This window comes from Streptopelia decaocto (assembly GCF_964273445.1).
Source record: "Streptopelia decaocto genome assembly, chromosome: 1".
NCBI classification, from domain to species: domain Eukaryota; kingdom Metazoa; phylum Chordata; class Aves; order Columbiformes; family Columbidae; genus Streptopelia; species Streptopelia decaocto.
In genome coordinates this window covers 194,007,186-194,027,620 of record NC_138663.1, presented here as the reverse complement: position 1 = coordinate 194,027,620, position 20,435 = coordinate 194,007,186, and the positions used below count along the sequence as shown (strand labels likewise).

At 43.3% G+C, this 20,435-nt stretch overlaps 1 protein-coding gene across 2 annotated transcripts in view; it reads left to right on the top strand.

Moving 5' to 3' along the window:
* The first annotated feature begins 239 nt into the window (after positions 1 to 239).
* LOC309445546 (E3 ubiquitin-protein ligase rnf213-alpha-like) overlaps positions 240 to 20,435 on the top strand; it is a 43,304-nt gene continuing 23,108 nt past the window's right edge. The window contains exons 1-17 of one of the 2 annotated variants that reach the window (XM_082064453.1): positions 240 to 783; positions 1,776 to 1,941; positions 2,136 to 2,353; positions 2,936 to 3,073; positions 3,590 to 3,769; positions 4,660 to 6,130; positions 6,949 to 7,142; positions 7,814 to 7,969; positions 8,841 to 12,410; positions 13,341 to 13,474; positions 13,615 to 13,710; positions 15,383 to 15,498; positions 17,044 to 17,172; positions 17,843 to 17,907; positions 18,364 to 18,508; positions 19,574 to 19,715; positions 19,937 to 20,110. In XM_082064453.1, the coding sequence (XP_081920579.1) occupies positions 262 to 783; positions 1,776 to 1,941; positions 2,136 to 2,353; positions 2,936 to 3,073; positions 3,590 to 3,769; positions 4,660 to 6,130; positions 6,949 to 7,142; positions 7,814 to 7,969; positions 8,841 to 12,410; positions 13,341 to 13,474; positions 13,615 to 13,710; positions 15,383 to 15,498; positions 17,044 to 17,172; positions 17,843 to 17,907; positions 18,364 to 18,508; positions 19,574 to 19,715; positions 19,937 to 20,110 (7,616 nt within the window). In that variant the 5' untranslated portion in view covers positions 240 to 261. The remainder of the gene's footprint in view (positions 784 to 1,775; positions 1,942 to 2,135; positions 2,354 to 2,935; positions 3,074 to 3,589; positions 3,770 to 4,659; positions 6,131 to 6,948; positions 7,143 to 7,813; positions 7,970 to 8,840; positions 12,411 to 13,340; positions 13,475 to 13,614; positions 13,711 to 15,382; positions 15,499 to 17,043; positions 17,173 to 17,842; positions 17,908 to 18,363; positions 18,509 to 19,573; positions 19,716 to 19,936; positions 20,111 to 20,435) is intronic. The other variant, XM_082064452.1, reaches the window with a different exon arrangement.

Genomic DNA, 20,435 nt, shown 5'->3' with positions numbered 1-20,435 from the left:
GAGCAATTGATTTTGCCTACCATTTGTTTTGGTGTTCTTGGCTTCAGTTTTTCCCCAAGAACTTTGCTCCAAACAAATACATACACACACACCCCCTCCTCTTTGGTATTGCAGTCAGGTTCAGAATATTTCTGTGCTTAGAGGGTAAGCAACTTTCTAGATGGAGAAATGCACTAATTTTTTTGTTTGTTTCTGCCTTGTTTAGTGGACACAAGTGTTGTGATGGAAATCTTCAGTGAAACAAGACTTTTTAAGGATCAGATGTCTATAAGCAAATTTTCTGTGAATGGAGAGAAGAAACTTCCTGCATTGCAACACCCTCCTAAATACAGTGAAATGATGAAAAAAATTCATAACTTAAGGGAAAGCAATTATTTTTTTAGACTGTGGAAGCAAAAAGCAGAGCAAATCAAGGCCAAAACCCCTGAAGCCAAAATTCTCTCGGTAGAAGCTGTGCAAGAAAGTATTTATAAGCCAGCCATTGCTGACTTTCAGAGTACCTATCTGACCCTCAAAGACTTTTCCATCACCCTTGGGAGGGTGCAGAGCCATTTTGATAAAGAGTTAGCAGATGAGAGTCAACTCAAAAAGGAGTTTAAAATTATGGAGATGAGTGAAGGGGAAAGGAATGAAAAAGCCATCTGGGTAGATGCTGCATTGGAGAAGATTAAAAACTATGTCACCCTGTCTACTGTAGTGAACACTGCCAAGATGATTGATGAACTGCGGAAAACACTTGATCTTAATGGAAATTTTCAGATTCTCAGCGACCTAACAAAATACGTATGTAGAACACACATGGATATTTGGCTTATACTGAGTGCTTTTGTGTCTTCTGTGTTGAGAGATCTGAATGGGCAACCTCTTCTCTTGTGTGTCAACTTTTAACTAAATCATACTGGACACAGTAGATGGAATTTTTCTTCTGGAATACAAATTTTACTGTTGTAACAGTCCCTCTTTTAGCTTGGCACCTTTACAGTGGAGTAAGTGGAGTCAGGAACGTGATTCAGCTCACCCTTAATCAGCCTCCTGGTTGTCCACAAATGAGCTTCCAGTGCCATTAGAGATGCCCAAGGGCATCTGAGGCAACTGTATGAGGACAATGGATGCAGGTGTCTGTGTGTGTCAGCAACCGAATTCTGCATCGAGTGATAGACAGGGAAATCATCTCTTTCCCAACCTCTGGAAAGTTTATGGTAGAACCGGGAGTAAAAAACTCTGGGAGTTAAATAACAGATCCCAACCTAATATTCTCTACCAACTCCAGCAATTCTTCTTTTGTTTTCCACATGTTATTTTTTTTCAGAATTTGAAGTGTCCTGTAAAAGCTCAAATGTTTTATTGTCATAACCTTTCTATTAGGGTAGTAATAATGGGCCACTGCATGGGTAGCTCCAAGCAGCAGCTGGATGTTCTGTAACTTTTTGTACTTTGAATAGCTTTCCATGTTTTGGGCAGGTTTCCTCAGAAATTTTAAATTGGAGCAGACCTTGTAACTTTTGTGGAAAGGTCTTTTTAGTGATTAGGACTTCAATGCACATGGCAGACAAGTTTTATATAATGATTCTGTGCCTCTACTGCAGAGGCTTGTATTGAAATAACTAGATAGAGTTTATGAAACAGATGGAATGAGAGGAATACAGGTCTCTGGGGAGCTGGCGCTTTGGAAAAGACCCTGAGTGGCTGATTAAAATTCAATGTGTGAGGCAGAGCTTACCTTCCCCTTTCCCTTACCAAGTGACGCACATCAGAATGTTGGGATTTTTTTGCAGGAAGAGCTGGAATTCAGGAAAAAGACACTTGATTATATGACCCAGGACTTAATGAAGGTGAAAAATAGTTTGAGCCACCTTCGAGAAGAGACACTGGACTTTTTGAGGGAACTTCTTGAATGCACAAGGAAAGGCTTTGTCTCCTGGATCAAAACCATAATAAAAGGTGAGTTGTACTGGGATGTAATGAACCCATCAGAAAAGCGAGGCAATAGAAAGGGATCAGTTAGTCCCTACTTGTCACAACAGCCAGAAGCATTTATGAATCACCTATGTGAGCTACTCAGTCAACTATGATACTTCTCAACTATGTGTTTCTTATTTGTATTTTTTGTTACTTTTTTTTTTTTTTTTTCCCAGACAAAACAGAAATCCCTGTATTTGTGGAGCTGGCATCAATTTCTGCAGGTGAAAATGACATAGATATTGACAAATTGCTGTTCTTCCGTGATTCCATGGCTGCTTCAGCACCCATTATATTTGACCTGAGATCCACATCTGGATTTGAAGAGTTCTCTGCAGCCCTGTTGTTCATCAATGAAACCATTTCAAAAGACAATAATCTGCCCAAGAAGTTGGTGAGTCTACAAATCCCGTGTTCCAAAATTACTTGGACTCATATTAGGAGCATGAACTGCCAAAGTTTGGTGTCATGGCCTAGGGGACTCAAAACAGCCAAGTGCACGTAGCAGATATGACATGAGACCTATGAGAAATCCATGCTGTTTGGGACTTCAGTTGAGACACCTTAAAAGAGCTCACATGCATATGTGAGGGCAAATGGAGGAAACCCATTAGGTGTCACATGCAGAAGAAAGTGAATCCAATGCTCTTTGTTTTCGGAAAGTCTACACTAGTGCTGTCTTCCTTAATCCTCTCCACAGAAACTATAACCTCCTACTCAGGCTACCATTTAACTGACACTCTTCCTCCAAATTACCAAAGACTGGCAGAGAACAGGAGCTTCACAAAATACTTATTCACTGGCTTTGGCTTTCAGAAAGCTTATAAGATAGAGGCAGATTTGAGTGCAACAGCTGTGCTTTGTCCCTTCAGCTGCAGCAGGTGCAAGAAAACCCACTCTTACCAAAAACATCCTTACAGAGCTGCCAACTGGTTATTAGGTTTCATTCTGTTGTGCTGGGTTTTTTCTTTAACAGAAAGCTTCTTGTGATAACAGAGAGTGGATACGGATGGTTCATGAATCTCATGGCTCCATAGAGCATTCCTCAATCTCTCAAGCCAGAGACATCAACAGCAGAGGGATTTTCATCATCTCAGCACCTAAAAAATTCAAGGTAATGGTTCTCCATGCTTTGCAGAGTGCTTTCTGGGGGGTTGTTTCTGTCCAAAAATAAATTAACATTTTTGAAATCCATTTTCAAGGAGTATGTCAGATAGTCAATACATCTTTAGTCAGGTTTGAAAGAAGCACAACTTTATGTCACATTTCCCATTAAACGTTGGTCATTTTCAAGGCGGAACCAGGGGAGGTGAGGGGTTGTCCACAGGGAGGAGGAGAAGCAATATTTTAATACAAAAAACAACCAACCTGATCACTGAGAAAGGGGGGAAAAAAAGAAGAAAGAAAGGGGAAGATTTAAAATCTGAACTGTCACTCCATCGTTCAAGGAGAGTGGTGCTTGCAGCACAAGGCAAAAGAGTGAACCCTGTACAACAGGAATGATCCACATCTTAAAACATGGGAAAACTTGATGTTTGGCTGTGATATGCAGGGTTATACTATTCTTGAAGGCCCATTGCACAAGTATGGGGAATTAAAAGCAGGGCTGATCCTCTTACTTGCTTTCCAGGCTGTCCTTGAGGACTGTATTTCAGTGCAGCTGCCAAAGGAAACCCCAGAGGAAGCATGTCAGACAGATCAGAAGGCTGAAGAATACAGCCTGGCCCAGCTCACAGAGCTCCAGAACAAGCTTATGTTGATCACCACAAAAGCTGAGCAAGGCAGAGAGGAGGCAAACCGCTTCCTAGAGGTAAGCCACAGTGCAACACCAGTATGTGCTTAGAAAACAATGTCTATAAGACTTGAGGGTTTTGGCTAGAATTCTTTCATGAAGACTCATCCTTGACCTTCAACTCTGCCTCTTCAGAAATGGAGGCAGCAGACTCCCAGATATCAAGTGTAAGGCAAACTGTAAGTACAGCCATTCCCTTGCAAGGTGATGGTGGAATGTATAGAAGTCTTACTCTCTGATGTCTTGGCCTCACCTGCTTGTTAATGATGTGGATATCTCCACTCAAGCAAGCCATCTAAGCTCCAGCTGTGGTGAATGAAGAGAAATAGGCAACTCCAGGTGTGTGATGGAGGTGGGCACCCAGTGTGGGCACCCACCACAAACCAGATGTTTCACATACTGAAAATGCCTTTTCCTTATTTCATATACAAGCTGTTTATTCAGAAGATGTTTGAAGTGAGGTATTCTCCTACATATCTGAAAAACCACCTCAACTGCTTGCTGTCTGATCAACTGTAAGCAGTGCAGTGCTTCAGTCAAAGATGAAGAAACCTCACAAGGACCAGATATCTCAAAGGTGGTGATTCTGAGGGTGGGATACAGCTCATCATAATATTTAGGGGTGTTACTTTCTTGTTTCTCCAATAGATATGGGCTATTTTCCATGGAATCAGTATTTTTGAAGAGTAGTAGAAGTTTTTCAGGAAACATGCACTTCTAAAGCATGTCCTTGTTCAGGAATGTATCCTGAGAAGAAGCTGTACACAAAAATTGAGCCATATCAAAGTTTTGTGTTTGTTTGTTTACCAGGTTTTAATAGATCTTTGGAAGAAAATGTAATAAGTATTCAGTAGTTGTAGTAAACAAATGATAATCCATTTCCCTATTTTGTCTGTGGCATGTTGCAGATCCTGGAAAAAGTTCAAATGGTTGGAAAGTTGTACCTGCAGCTTCTTAGTGTTGGCAATATCCTCTTCATAGACTGGAAAGCTGACATCTACTGCAACCCCCAACACAGAGTAAAAGTTTACACAGAATTTGGAATTGCCGGCATCCTTGTTCAGAGCACCAGACCCGTCCTAGAGGAGCTGGATGGCCTTTTCAAAGCAATGGAGCACTGCTTGCTAGAGTGGAAGAAGTATCTGAAGACTCAAAGGGACACCTACTACCATCTCAACCTGTTCACTGCACACCAGCTATTCTATTTATGTAGCCAACTGGCTAAAGCCCACAATAGTGCAATAGAGCCACAGGTTCTTAATATGCTTTCTGTCATAAAGCATGACATTAAAGAAGAAGATATTAGAAAATCCCTGGAGCAAGCCCTCATGACTCCACATGACTCTGTCAACACATCAGCAGGGGACAAGAAGTCTGTTACCTGGCATGACTATGTCATTCGTTTTCCCCAGCTCATCAAAAGCCTAGCTGAATCTGGCTATGATACATCAGTGGCGAAGGCAGCCCTGCAGAGCTGCCTTTCAGAATCTGATATTACAGAGCAGAAGCTCATGAATTTTGCCTTTGAACAAGGTGACGACAAGGAAGAGGTTGAAAAACTGAGCAAATTATATGATGAGCAGCGAGAAGCCTTTCTGCAGAAGACAAGGAAGTTTAAAAACAAGAACAGAGAAGATAATCAGGCAACTTTTAGTAACCTTGCAAAAGATGAACTGGCCACCTCCTTTGAGAGCTTGCCATCCATCTGTGACAAGGTGAATTTGCTCTGGGATGCTTTCTGTAAGAAATTCACTGGCCTTGTGTCAGACAAATACATCAGCCTGGATGTCTTTGGTGAAACACTGAAGCAATTAGCTGCTCTTGAAACCATATGTATCAAGAGAAGTTTACCAGTAGGCCTCGAAGCCAGGAAACCTTCCCTCATCATGTGTAAAGAAGAGGAAATGTTACTCTACATGCTCTCCATTTACAGACACTCCAAGACAGCACCTCTCCCAACATATGATGAGGTTCTGGTGTGCACACCCAACACAGAGGAGGAAGAAGTGGAGCTGATTGTTAGGAGAGCTCTTTCATCTGATTCTCAAAACCAGAAAATATACTGCTTGTTGGGTGCTGAGAAATTAGTATACAAAGTTTCCAAGCAACTGGAGTCCCACTTCTTCCGCTTGCTGCAATCTTCTACAGTCCGTGACTTCAGGTTGCTTATCTTTTGCAGTACCAAAGCTCACAATTCTTATGTCATCACAGCCTTTGACACCTACAAAGCTACTATCCCATGCTGCTCTAAGACAGAAATCCAGGAATACCTGAGCACACATCTCAAAGTGCCTCGTGGGACAGCCCCTGTTGCTCAAGCCTTCAAAGAGCCCTATCAGCACAATGTGAAGTTCATATTATCAAATCAAGCAGGAATGGGTAAGTGTCAGTAGTCCTACTGTAAGTCTTGTCTCAAACCAGGAGGCCTTGAGAGGAACATGTTATGCAATGGAGAGCCCTCCATTCTCTTCATATGCCTTTAGTTTTGAGTAGTGAATTTCAAGCAGGATTTTAGGCCACCCGGAAAGAGTCCAAAGGGAAATAATGCGGTCTAGAAAACATAAGCTTTGAGGAAGTTAGAGTTGTCCAATCTAAACAGAAACAAATAATGGTGTGAGACTCTGGGAAACAGCAAGAAACAAGACTCTCTCCATGGGACAAGCTAGATCATAGGGATGAGAGTCAATTGTCTAAATAAGCCCAGATGTCCTCTGAAAGACCATAAACTAGCCCAACTGGCTTCCGCCCGCCATTTCAAAAAGGAACAAGTTTTCTGTAGGTTCTTTGCAAGCCTCAGCAGGATGTCTCATGCTTCTTACTATTTCTGAAACCTTTCAAGACATGTCTCTAGACAGTAAGGTTTTCTGACATCTTGTAGGGCTCATCTGAGGCAAGTTGGTCAGGATCCAGGCCTCCCAGGCCTCCCAGCTATGTCTGTATTGGTAACCTCAATGAGGCTGGAGTAGGAGCATGAGTTCTGTCTTGTGATGTGAAATACTGCCAAAATTGTGAGAACAGACTTGGAGGATGTCCCTCATGTGACTGGGATCTGGTTCCAGGTATTGTCCTAAAGAGGCTGTTCAGAGATGGCCACTCAGTTTGGAGGGAGTTCAGATGTCTGGAGAAAAACTGTCCCATGCACAGGAAAGGGCAGACTGACTCTGAGAGTGAATCTTGTCTGTCTTTCTGTTCCTTAGGGAAGTCTCTCTTCGTGGACAATATCCTCCAAAAGATCCGCACACAGCTGGGTGATTTACCTGTGGTTCACAAAACCATTAGGCTGATGGAGTCAGAGATTGATTTCCAGTTCCTTCTGGAGGAGCTACTCTCTGTGGAGGAATTCCCAACTGAAAGCCACCCCACTGTCTTCCATATTGACGTGTCACCAGTGGTAAGAGTCTTTGTCTTGGTGGTTGAACGTTGTGTTTTGAAGGCCTCATAGGATTTTTTAGTGGAGGGGATTTGCACAGCCTCTTGTGCTTGCTTATTCTCTTCTACAGGAGTAGCAGCAGGTGCTTAAAATTTAAAGTGAACAACAAGAGTTCTGGGTACACTTTGGAAGCTTAGGTGTCTGCATTTGCCTTGTTCCATGCCCACAGGTAGGGAAGCTGTATGAAATGAGTCCCATTTCATAAAAGCAATCTTTCCTCAAACAGTGGCATCAGTCAGAGTGTAGGACACTGGAGGATGGCTGAATGCAAACCAAGTGATCAGACACAGAAGGCCCCATATACAGGGAAAAGAAGGGGTGGATTGTCCATCTCACATCCAATCTGGTACCCCTCTGAAAGGGGTTTTATTAAAACAAAAGGTAGTGGGCTTAGGGCAGAGAGTGAATCCAAATGACCTAGTCCTACCTCAGAGGACTGTAGAGTGCCAAGCATCTGAACATATTGGCAGTTACAGCTGTGTCAGTGTGTGCTAGAACAACAATCCTGAACAAGAATGGGAGCAAAGCTGTAGTCTGGCTGCAGGTACCACTACCTGCCATGGGTAGTGGACGAAAGTGTGTTTTTGATAGACATTCTTTTCACCAATTTTCAAATGTTTCTTCTCTGTTAGGTGTCAACAGGTCTCTACCGGCTGCTGATAGAGCTATGCATCCTAAGACATATCCAGAGTCCAAATGGCTCAGTCTGGAAGTGCAAATCCTCTCATCTTTACTTGATTGAGTACCTGGAAAAAGGGAAAGGTGTTAGCAGAACAAGAAAACAAGAGGTATTGCTTTGGGGACAGTGTGCTGAGGTCAGAGGAATAGCAAGGGAGGATGCCAATATAACCTGCAGTAAATCTGCTAAAATCCAAAGTCTTTTTTAAAGCTGTGTGTAATTTAGGGTCTGTCTCTCCAGTGAGGTGATGGCTCATCTACATAGGAACGAGTAGTCCCAGAACGTGTCTACTCAGGAAAGGAAATGTAAGGTGCTGTGTGGGGTTTGGGGTGTTTTTCCAGTCCATTCCTGGTGTGACATAGTCATCCCATATTTTCAAAAAATAATAGAGTTCTCCCACATAAGAAATGAGGGATGATACTCTTAAAGAGGAAATAAGGGATCTGATGGACAGTTAAAACTTCCTGAGTAGTCTGGAGACGGTGAATTGGGACCAATTCATCATCTCTTCCAACACAAGAACCAGGAATATCAAACAATGTTAACAAGATCATCTTAGAACAAATGAAAAGGAGAAGATTATTCATTATATGGGTCACAAACCTGTGAGGGTTCTTGCCAAAGGGGGCTGTGTGTGTCCCCTTTAACAGGTTGACAGAGTCTGGCCAAGTATTTAGAGGGGAAAGCCATTGTGGCTTACTAACTAGAGAAAGCAGATGAAGACGGAGAGTACCCTGTGCCGAAACCTGTCTCTTTGGCAGATCATTTAGTAGCTGAAAATAATAATGTTTTCTCTATTCTAGTTTTTCAATAGACATCCACTCAGCACCAGGACCTTACAGGTTATGGGCATGTCAGCACATATCCATCTAGAAGCATGTATGCAGCAGAAAATAGAGTTCTAGAACTGTAGGCAAATGCAGAAGGTTGAGCAACTATTCTTATTGTAATCTGTGCACTCCTTATTAACTTTCTTTTAGATGTCCAGTGAAACAGAAGAAAAGTTCCTGGATCTTTTTCCTGCAGTGAAATGTGTGTCACCAAAGCGAGTACTTGACTTGCTAGAACACCCCAGCTCTGATTGCCATCCTGAAATGCAAGAGGAGCAGTTTGATCAAAACAAGTTGAAGAGTGAAGCTTTCCAGAGGTCTTACCAGTACCTCAGGAAATATAAGAGGGGAGAAGACCTTGACCGTTTCCTTTTCAACCATGAGATGACTGAAGGGACAGAGAAAGAGTGCCTGAAGCTCTTACTGGACTTCTGTGGGAGACATAACCCTTCCTGGACTGAGCTCAGCAACTTCACTCATTTCCTAAACTTCCAGCTAAGTAAGTGTGAGAAATCAATTTTTTGTAGCCCAGTAGCTGGAAAGGATTTCCAGGGGTTTAAAACATTTGTGGTAAAGTTCATGATCACAATGTCCAAGGACTTTGCTGTGCCCTCTCTTGACATATCTGATGAAAGCGTGCCAAGTGCAGAAGATGACTATGAAGAAAACAGCAGTATGAGACAGTACCAGCTAAGACGAAAATGGGAACAAGAGTCCCACCCCTATATAGTCTTCCATGCAGACAATAACTCCATGGAGTTCTTAGGTTTCCACATCAACAATAACTTGGATGCTATTGATGCCCATTCTCAAGCTGTTTTGGAAAGGAATGTTATCACAAATAAATTATACCGCACGTTGGAAGCCCAGCATGTTCCTTTCAATAAGAAGTTCGAAGACTTGCCCAGAAGATTGCAGCTGGAGGCCCTTTGCAGAGTTTTTGGTGTGAGCTACACCCAAGATCCAGATGAATCATATCAGCTCACTCTGGACAACACCATGAAGATGCTTGCCATTCACCTGCGGTTCCAGTGTGGGATCCCTGTGATCATCATGGGTGAAACAGGTTGTGGGAAGACAAAACTTGTGCAATTCATGTGCAGCCTGCAAAGGGCAGGCAGGGACATTCAAAACATGGTGGTGTTACGTGTCCATGGTGGCACTACCTCCAAGATCATCCACAAGAAAGTTAGGCAGGCAATTGAGCTGGCACACATCAATGAAGAAAGGCATAAAGTGGACACTGTGCTCTTTTTCGATGAAGCAAACACATCAGAAGCTATCTTTGCAATCAAAGAGGTGCTGTGTGACCGCAGTGTAAATGGAGAGAAGATTCTCACTGACCGTTTAAAAGTTGTAGCTGCTTGCAACCCTTACAAAAGGCACACCAAAGAAACCATAGAGAAACTTGAAAAAGCTGGCTTGGGATACCGGGTCCGGAGTGAAGACACACGGGAAAAATTGGGCTACATTCCTTTGAGGCAGCTGGTGTATCGGGTGAAGCCCCTTCCACCTAGTTTATTGCCTCTCGTCTGGGATTTTGGAGAGCTGACTGAAAAGACACAAACCCTGTACATCAGAGAGATTGTAAAGTCCACCATGAAGGACAAGATTGACATTGGAAATTTGAACATCTTCACCAGTGTCATTTCAGCCTCCCAGAAGTTTCTCAGGAAGAAGAAAGATGAATGCAGAATTGCCAGTCTTCGGGACATAGAGCGCTGCATGAATATTGCACTTTGGTTTTATAAATTAAAAGATCTGCTGTTTCCTCAGATTGATGAGAAGAAAGATAAAAAGGAACAGGAGTTAATCTTAAATGATGCAGAAAGGGCCTTGATCCTTTCAGTGGGAGCTTGCTACTATGTATCTCTGGAGAGCCGCCAAGGTTACCTGGAGGAGGTCGCAAAATGTTTTTCTGTCCCTGCATCTGTGTTGCAGGAAGAAATTCAGCTTTGCCAAGAGGTGTTGCTTGATAACCTCTCTGTTCCTGACGCAATTGCCCGCAATGATGCTCTGAGGGAAAACATCTTCATGATGATTGTATGCATGGACCTACGAGTTCCACTCTTTCTGGTTGGGAAACCAGGAAGCTCAAAATCACTGTCTAAAACTATTGCTGTGGATGCCATGGAGGGCAGGTGGTCCAAAAACCAGTTGTTCAAAAGATGCAAGGAGATCCAGCTGGTGTCTTTTCAGTGCAGTCCCCATTCAAAGCCAGAAGGGATCATCTCCACTTTCCGACAATGTGCACAGTTCCAGAAGGGGAAGAATCTGGATGAGTTTGCATCCGTGGTCCTCCTGGATGAGATCGGCCTTGCAGAAGACTCAGCAGAGATGCCACTGAAGACACTGCACCCTCTTCTTGAAGATGGATGTGTTGATGATGAAAACCCAGAGCCTTACCAAAAAGTTGGCTTTGTGGGCATTTCAAACTGGGCCCTAGACCCTGCCAAAATGAACAGGGGTCTTCTTGTATTTCGGACTGACCCTAACGAAGAAGAGCTAGTTAAGACTGCAAAGGGCATTGCTGCTGCACAGCCTCACCTTGAAAGCATTGAGGGTTTGTTCTCTTTGCTAGCAAAATTCTACTGTGAGGTGCTAAAAACTCAAAAAAATGAGTTCTTTGGGCTCCGTGATTTCTACAGCTCGATCAAAATGTTGCTGTCCTATACCCAGGACCAGAAGTGCATCTCTCATGAGGAGATCATTACAAAGACCATTCAGAGAAACTTTGGGGGCTCCAGTGATATCAATCCCTTACAGCTCTTCCAAAACTGCATCAGAGAGAGGTTTCTTCCTCCTGACTTGGAAATCAGCCACACACTTTCTTTGCTGAAGGAAAATATGGGCAAACAGCAGGCAGGACTCATGTCTCGATACCTCCTGCTACTGACAACCAACCATGCAGCTTTCCACATCATTCAGATGACACAGCTTATAGATGCTGAGAACTCTGAAATTATATTTGGCTCTGGTTTTCCACAAGACCAAGATTATTCCCAGGTATGTCGGTCTGTCAGCAGAGTGAAGATCTGCATGGAGACAGGCAGACCGGTTGTCCTTTTAAACATACACAACCTTTATGAGAGCCTTTACGATGCACTCAACCAATGTTTCGTTAGGTTGGGGGGAAATTACTATGTGGACCTGGGTCTTGGCACTCACAGAGTGAAAAGCCGTGTAAAGGACGAGTTCAGACTCATTGTGATAGAGGAAAAGAACATAGTCTACACCCAGTTCCCCACCCCATTGTTGAGCCGGCTGGAGAAGCACTGCTTGGACATGAACACTGTTCTGAACTGGCAGCAGCAACAGCTGAAGAAGGACCTGCAGACCTGGGCCAGGCTGTTTGTCTCCACTGACAGCAGCAAGTTCTCCAATGTTTGGTCCACCAAGCTCAGCCCCAAGGAACAGGATGTCTTCATTGGTTTCAGCAATGACACATGTGCAGCTGTTGCTTTACAGAGCACACAGAGCAGGTCTGTGGGACACCTTGAGCCCTATGAAGAGCCAGTGCTCTCTCTTGCCAAAAGGAAACTTGTTCAGTGTGCAACCCCTGACTCCATCCTTCGCCTTAAATACTCTTTTCTGGATGATGCAGAACAGATCCAAGACTTGTACTTCCACAAGCAGAAGCACAACAGTCTTGTTAGTGTTTTGGGAGAGACAATTAACAAGCAAACAAGGAAGGAGAGGACCACTGGAGTCTGCCTGCAGGTACGTGTGCTTCACTGTCAAGCCGTGAGAGTGGTCTTTATTTTCCTGATAAGGGAGGTTGACACATAACCTCCATTAAACCCCTGGATAAGTTCCACTGTTGAACAGTGATGGGCTGCTCCTCTTTGACTCCTGCCCTATCAGTTGTATCACATATATATCTGGCCCAGCCTTGTGGTCCTCTACAGTCAGGGTGGGCTCTGCTTCTCCTCTTCACCCAGATATGGTGGATCTGCTAACAAACAGGCAGTGAGTGCCAGCTCCTAACTCTGAAGGCTCTGGAGGTTCAAGGTTGAGGTACCCAGAGCATCGTTCATTGCCTGCAGATAAGTGATAAGCTATGGGGGTCTCACCAAGTCTCCAGCAGGACTTCAGGTGGTTCTGGCAATTATGCAGGTCCCAGATCATGCCCACTGCCCTCTGACATCTATTTTCAGTATTTGCTGTCCATGCCAAAGAAAGCATCCTGATCAGTTCTCCAGTGACTGTCACAGAACCTCAGGACTCTCTGTGTTCTACCTAAAAGGGTAGCAGCTGGATCCCCAAACAGATCCCACAGTACTAGGAGCCCACAGCCCTGGGAGAGAGTCAACCCAGTAAGAGTCACATGTGACCATCATGCTAGGCCTGAGTTTCAAAGTACATCTCCCAGAAGGATTCTTTTGGTGTCACTGCCTCACAGTATCTGAGTCATTCCTAAGGATGCAGCTCCAGTCTAAGTCTCTTGTAGTACGAGGAACTGGGGTTTTTCTGGTTGTTAACAATGCTCCCACCCTTTTTCCCTGTAAGCAGGGCACATTTATGAGTCTTGACTTTTGGAAGCACTTGAAAAGGTCCATAAGGGAATCACTTCAATTTCCCCACCCATAAGGGACAGTAACACAATAACTACATAATATTTTCCTGGAATTTATTTCCCTTTCACTGCAGGTTTCTACACATGCAAGACTTTTAAATGAGAGAGATTTAGAAGAGATAAGGAAGACACTTAACCTTCAAAATAAAATCCACTGCCTCTTCCTAAGCCAGTTTGACACTGAATATGCTTTCCGCCAGGAACTCAGGTGAGGAAAGATTTCCTTCTCACCTTTGTTTGTTAACTTTATTGGGATTTTGGTGAAAAGGGGTGAGGAGGAGCAGGGAGAGTGGAGAACAGAGTTGGTTTTATGAATAGTGCAATAACAGACTATTTCATTCTCTGCAGGAACTTTTTTGCACAATCATCAGGAGAGAAATTGCTCCTCATCCAGTTTCACTTTGATGAACCACAGAGCAGCAAAAGGCTTCTAGCTTGTACCAAGTAAATATCCTTCCTTCTTCTTTCTTTCTGTAGTTATTTAGTCAGGTACAAAGGTAATGGAAGGTGCAGTGGCCAAATAGCCATCAGATATAGCGTTGTTTTTAGTGACTTGTTCAGTGGAGTCATTGCAGATTTCTCATATATCGTTATCTGTATATCTGTGTGTGCATGTTCATGCTTCTGTTCTGTAGCTTGGATTTCCAAGCCTGTGTTTGTTAAGATATTAAGATAAAACATCCCAAACATCTCAGCTTTTATTTGTCTAAAAGATCATTGTTAGAGCGAGATAAGGACTCAGCAAAACCAGTCGATTCAATGTGAATCACGCTAAGCCATTTATTACAGAAACAAGTCTCCTTATATACGTAACTATATTCTAATCACGCGTCCACGCTCCAAGCATGGATGAGTATCGTGGGCTGTCCGTGCTCTGGAGTCTCACTGATGATATGTCCGATGATTCACACCACGCCAGGACCCCGCTGATTGAGGAACACCCCTCTTTCTCACAGCAGACTCTGATCTCAACTTCTCGAAGAGGCCTTGAGATTCCTTTGAGCCTGACAGGCAACAGGTCTTTATCTATCAAGACCCCTCCACAGATCATCTTCTTCATTTTGGCAGTATGCTTTATACATGCTTCCCACATTAAAAACACCTTCCCCCAGCATGGTTGACTCACACAGCACAAACTACTTCAAACAGAGCCTAACACCAGATTATTTTTTTTCCCTGTAGTAATCAAACCGAAGGACTTAAATTGACACCTGGTGCCATTTGAGACATTCCAGGTATCCAGAACATCTCTCAGGGCTGGCTGATAGGACACAGGGCATTCAGGAGACTTAAGCCCTTCTGGACATCAGTGAGGTCTCAAGTTATTAACAGCAGCATTATATGAGGTTGATCTCTATCCCTAGAAGTACATTAGTGACATCCTCCCGCAACCAGACACATCCTCCCTCAATATGATCTCTCTTACCCCCTTTCTCACTCATCTACGTTTCCTGTTCATATCCTTTTTTCATCATATCAGCTAACGTGCATGTTGTCTCCTGAAATGCTTTGTTCTGAGTGCATTTGTACTTTTCCAGAGAGGGATTTGAACTTTTCTGGTCCTATTTCTAGGAAAGGTGTGAGGGGCTTTGGCCTGTTTCCCCACAAGTTCTGGATTCATTTGTGTTGTGGCTTTTGTTGTCTAATTTGTCTGTATGTTTGTGGCAGATATTGCTAATGATATTCCTATCATTGCCAGAATATGACTGGGCAGAGATCCTTACATAAAACAATACAAATTCCGATTAAAATGAAGATTCAGTGTTCAGCAGGGAGGCAAATTTGTCAGGAAAGAGCTTGCTGAGACATGACTGAGTTATTGCTTGGAGAAGGTGTACGCGAGATATATTTGGCCTGAGTCTTGAAGCACCAACACCAGCTTGGCTGTCAGCCTTGGCAGACCCAGGCTGGGCTAAACTGAGCTGAGCTTCTCTCTTCCCTCTTCACCACTGCAGCACAGCCATGCCTTGAGCTGTTGGTCTTTCCCAAAACTTTGCCTGAGCTCTGGAAAGGCAGGGGATGACTTTGGGAGACTCTCTGGGATGACTTTGGGAGACAAATGACTCTCCAGATGACAGAGAGAATGGACTTTTTAGCCTCTCTGTCTTGATTCCAGGTACTGTATAGTAGATGAGAGAAGAAAATCAACAGGCACAGGCCCATCACACGTTGTGCTGGCCACTCAAGTCCCGCGAGTTCTGGGAGGCTGCAGCTACCTGGCATTTGATGGTGGTAAGTTTGAAATTGGTTTTTTTGGATCAAGCTGAGCGTGGGAGGGAAATGAAAGGTTGTGCAAGGTCAAGAAGAAGGATCCAGGGAACTACAGACCAGATAGCCTCAGATTGATCTCTGGAAAGTTGATGCAGCAAATAATCCTGGAAACCTTTTCCAAAAAACATGAAAAGCAGTAATTCAAGATGGATTTATGAATGAGAAAATAAGTTTGACCAACCTGATAGCCTTCTATCATGAGATGACAGGCGTGGTGGATGAGGAGAGAATGGTGAATGGTTTTCATCTTGACTTTAGTGAGACTTTTGATGATGTCTCCCATAACAAAGTAATGAAGTATGGACTAGATTAATGGACAGTGAGTTGGACTGACAAGTAGATGAACTGCTGCACTTAGGAAGCTTTGTTCAACAGAATGAAGTCTAGCTAGAGGCCAGGCGCTAGTGGTATTACCTCAAGGATCAATACTGGGGTCAGTACCATTTAACATTTTCATTGATGACCCAGATGATGAGGCAGAGTGTACCTTCAGTAAGTTTGCTGATGATACAAAACTGGGAAGACTGGCTGATAGACGTGAGGGTCATCACGCTATCCAAAGAGACCTGGACATGCTGGACAAATCGGCCTACACAAACCTTATGAAGTTCAACAAAGGGAAGTGCAAAGTCCTCCATTCATTGAGGAATAACCCCAGGCACCAGTGTAGGTTGGGCACTGACCAGCTGGAAAACAGCTTTGTAGAGAGTGACCTAGCGATCCTGGTGGACATCAAGTTTGACATGAGCTACCAATGTGTCCTTGTGGCAAAGAAGGCCAACACAGCCTTCATTAGGCAGAGCGCTGTCAGCAGGTTGAGGAAGGTGATGCTTCTCTACTCAGCACTTCTGAGGCCACACCTGGAATATTGTGTCCACTTCTGTGCTTTCCAGTATAAGAGAGACATAAACATAAATGAACAAGCCCAGTGAAGGGCAACAAAGATGACTGATGGGCTGGAGCACGTGTCATAAGAGGAAAGGCTGAGAGTTCAGCCTAGAGAGGGAAGGCTTATGGGATCTTATCACCTTGTATATGTACCTGATGAGAGGGCGTGAAGAAAATGGAGCCAGATGCTTAAGTGGTGTCCCATGACAGGACAAGAAGGCAATAGACACAAACCAAAATAAAATAAATTTCATTCAAATATAAGGAAAACCTTCTTTATGTTGAAGGTGGTCAAGCATGTTTTGGGTTATAGGATCATTTTCTTCCCCACTTAATGGATAAGAATGACAGGGCATTTCTGCCCATCAGTACTGGGAAGATGGAGAGGGGGAAACGGAATGGTATAAGAGAAGTGTATCGTCCCTCAGAGCAAAAAGAAACAGGAAGTGGTAAATCTTCCATCTCTCAATATCTTATTATCCAGGCTGCTGGCAGGTCAGGGCAGCCAAAGTTTATTAATTTTTCTGGATGGGTGTGGTGCACCAAGGAGAGCAAGTCAACTGTTCACACCAGTTATGTCTGGTACCATTATTTCTGTCATGCTTACTGCCTCCCCAGGTGAATGGATGTCGATCCACTTGGATGATCTGATGCCCCCAAACAACTTTACAGCCAATCTAGGCCAGCTCGCCAAAATGACTATTGCTGAGATTTTCATGACCACTTTCCAGGAGCATGTCCCAACAGGTAGGCAGCCACTTGCTTTTCATCCAGTACCTGCACAGCTCTGCCCCTTCCTCTTTGTCTCATTTATCCATCCATAGCTTTAAGTACAGCTAGATCAAGCAGTCCATGGAGGCACTGGCTCTGGGTCTCAGCAGGACTCACTGTACGTGCTGTTTCTGAAGTCTTCACAGCGCTGCATTTTTTCCTCCTGCTCTGTAAGCTGTGACCATAGGGTAGCAGAGTACCTAAGCTTGTTCTCCAGTTACAATAACAAATTGGCTGTACTGCTGTGGCATCCAGCACACAGTAGACACACAGTAATTCACACTGATTCCCGGCAAGTCTTTCTGCCCACCTTGCCCAAATAAAACCACTAAATATTCCTGATCTGATGAGTTCAAAGCCAACTCAATACATTCTGCCATTGTTTTCAGGATGTACGGACAAAGGGAGGCAGGAGCAGTTGGGGATGTTCTCCACTTCCTGTCCTGACACCTGCATTTCCTATAGGGTGCCAACCAGAACTGAGACCTGAACAATTCTCCCCAAAGAGAACAAAGCCCAGGCTGTAATTTCTTAGACTGACAGCTTTGCAGCCCTTCCTTGACTGTTGAGAAACTCCAGATGCTTCCTTTACATAGAGGTTTCTACAGTTTTTACAAAGGAGTCTTATGACTGATTGTGATTTCAGGTTCTCCAGAGGCAACTGCTGCTCTTGAAGATCCAGACAAGTCCAGTCTTCTTCCAGAAAGAAAAGTATGATTTATTTCTTTTTTCTTATTTCAACTGCCTGACGTTACAAAGGATCTGGTTTAGGAAACAATATATTTTACAGGCATTTCAGAATCCAGTTACGCTGGTCCCTGGTTCGGATAGTACATCTGCCACTAGAAGAAGTAGTTGCAGGTCTTTGTGTGCCATACAGTGAGGGTGAAGAAGTCCCCACCCTATGACAGACAAGCACAAGGCCAGAAAAGGCACATTTAAGCCCTTTGTGAACTTTGATGAAGCATGAAATCTTTTTCCTCATTTCTCTATCCCACACCAGGGATTTAACTCTTCTCTGCAATGTTGGGATTGATTTACCAGGGATGGAATGGTGAAGTAGATATATGCCTGGGAGTCCATTGTGTCAAGTTATGCAAGAATTGACACAGCAAATGCAATGGAGTGTTAGGCAATATACTGACCTCCAACCTTTTCTATTTGCAGCTCTTCAACATGGACTCTATGATCAAACAGAGCATCCAGAAAGCTGTGATCCAGCTGGAAGACAAGACAGACAATAGTCAGCGTGCGACCAAGAGAATAATGATCATTCACAACTTGCTTTTCCAGGATCATAGTAGAACAACATGTGAGTACAAATGAAGGCCCAGAGGGGGTTGGGGTTTTCTGTTTACACATGGCTGCACCCTGCATATTGCAAACCATAGAACAGGGGAATGAAATGAGTGGTTTAATGACCTGTCCTGGTTCCTGTCTAGGCCAGCTTGGGGGGATGTTCCAAAGGAGAGATGACCTGGTTTGCTCGGGGCCTCTTCTGCTCTCCATGAACCCCATGTTGTGTGTTCTCAGAGTCTGTACTGAAAAATCTATCTTTTTGCATAACCTTGGTTAGAGACCTTCGTACAAAAATCTGAGGCAGGGGTCACTTTGTACCCTCGTGATTATTTTGGAGTCCAAAGCCACCCAGCAGATTTCTACATAGAATTGGTACACTTTGTTCATGCAGGTGATGTGGTATCTTGATAGAAAACCGTGGCTTCAATAAAATGGAAAGGGTCTGATTTCATCAGAAACCAAGCACCAAAATCCTTGTAGGTGCATTTGGAAAATATTCTTTCCTGCGTATGGAAAGATTTAGTCACTGTGGTGCATGACTTGCTCTTCTTTGAGCAGTAGGTTCCTGTCAGGTGCCAAGGATGTTAATGACTGATAAAGAAAAGAGATCATGTTGCCGCTTCAAAGATGGCATGCGTAAGTCCTTGTGGTCATATGGCAAAACCAGAATTTATTCTGTACTAAATTTTGACTATAAGAAAAAGTCCCTCAGGAAAAGAGGTTTTCTTGTGATTGCATAGTAACACCTTCAGTCCTCAGCACACTGGAGGATGAATTTTGCTTGTGGTTATATCAGTACTGAAATGAAAACAATCCTATTGATTTTATTTTATACTGACATCAGTGTCATATAGATAAGAATAGGATCTCAATCCTTCTGCAACACTGTGACTATTCTTGTGACATACACTACTCAACTTTTTTCCATATAAATATGAATATAAAGCCTGTGAACTTTATTGTGGAGGAAAACCGAGACATAGAGGTCACTTTCTATTACTAGCTTTACTTTGAATTAGAAGTTTGCATGGAAACTCCTTTCATTCAAATGTGTTAATAAACTTTGTTTTATAATCAGTTTCTAGTCATTTTATGAGTGTGCTGAAAAGGAGAATTTGCCTCCTCCTACAAGAACGTGAGAAAATAAGCCTTGAGCCAAGGGAGTGGGTTTTCCGTAGAGCTGTCTCCAGTGAGTTCATCCTTGAAGACACTTCATTCAGGTATGTTCATCTGTGCAGCCCTTTCCAAATTTCTAACAGGTCTCTTTCTCATGGCATTAAAAGAGCTGTAGCGCATGAAGCACAATATTTAATGAGGCTCAGATATGACAGCCAGGAGGGATATTGCTATCTGGTATACAGAAGTATATGTGGGTTTCTGATGAACAGGGGATTGGTCAGGTACAAGGAAGACACTTGACAGGCCATGTTATTCCTCCTAGGCATGCACTTTGGATGCATTTAGAAGACATCGTGGCCAATGTGTTTGCTCAAATTCTCGCAGTGGTGGATGCAAACAACAACCTGGATCATCTCTTTCCTCCATCTCCACTCTCAGAACTGTGGCTTCAGATGTTCAAAGAAGAATCATTCTTGAGAATTAAATATAGCAGCAAGTAAGAGACATAGTGGAAAATACAGTATTTACCTTAGGAGAATAAAAACCTGCTTTCATAATGCAACCCTCTGCAGAAAAAAAAAATGGTAAAAAACCAAGTCTGAAGTTAAGATAAGCTCACACAGCTCATAATTACGCACGATAAGTCCTTTGTGTCATGATATTGGAATCAGAACCTTCTTGTTCTTTTAAACCTTCAGCAACTCAGGAACATTAGCAAGGAACTCTGCTTCCTTGCAATAGTGATTAACACATTAAAGTCAGAAACAATAAGTCCAGAATTTAGAAACTTGAATATGAGTTCCCTAAGGTCAGAGTAGATG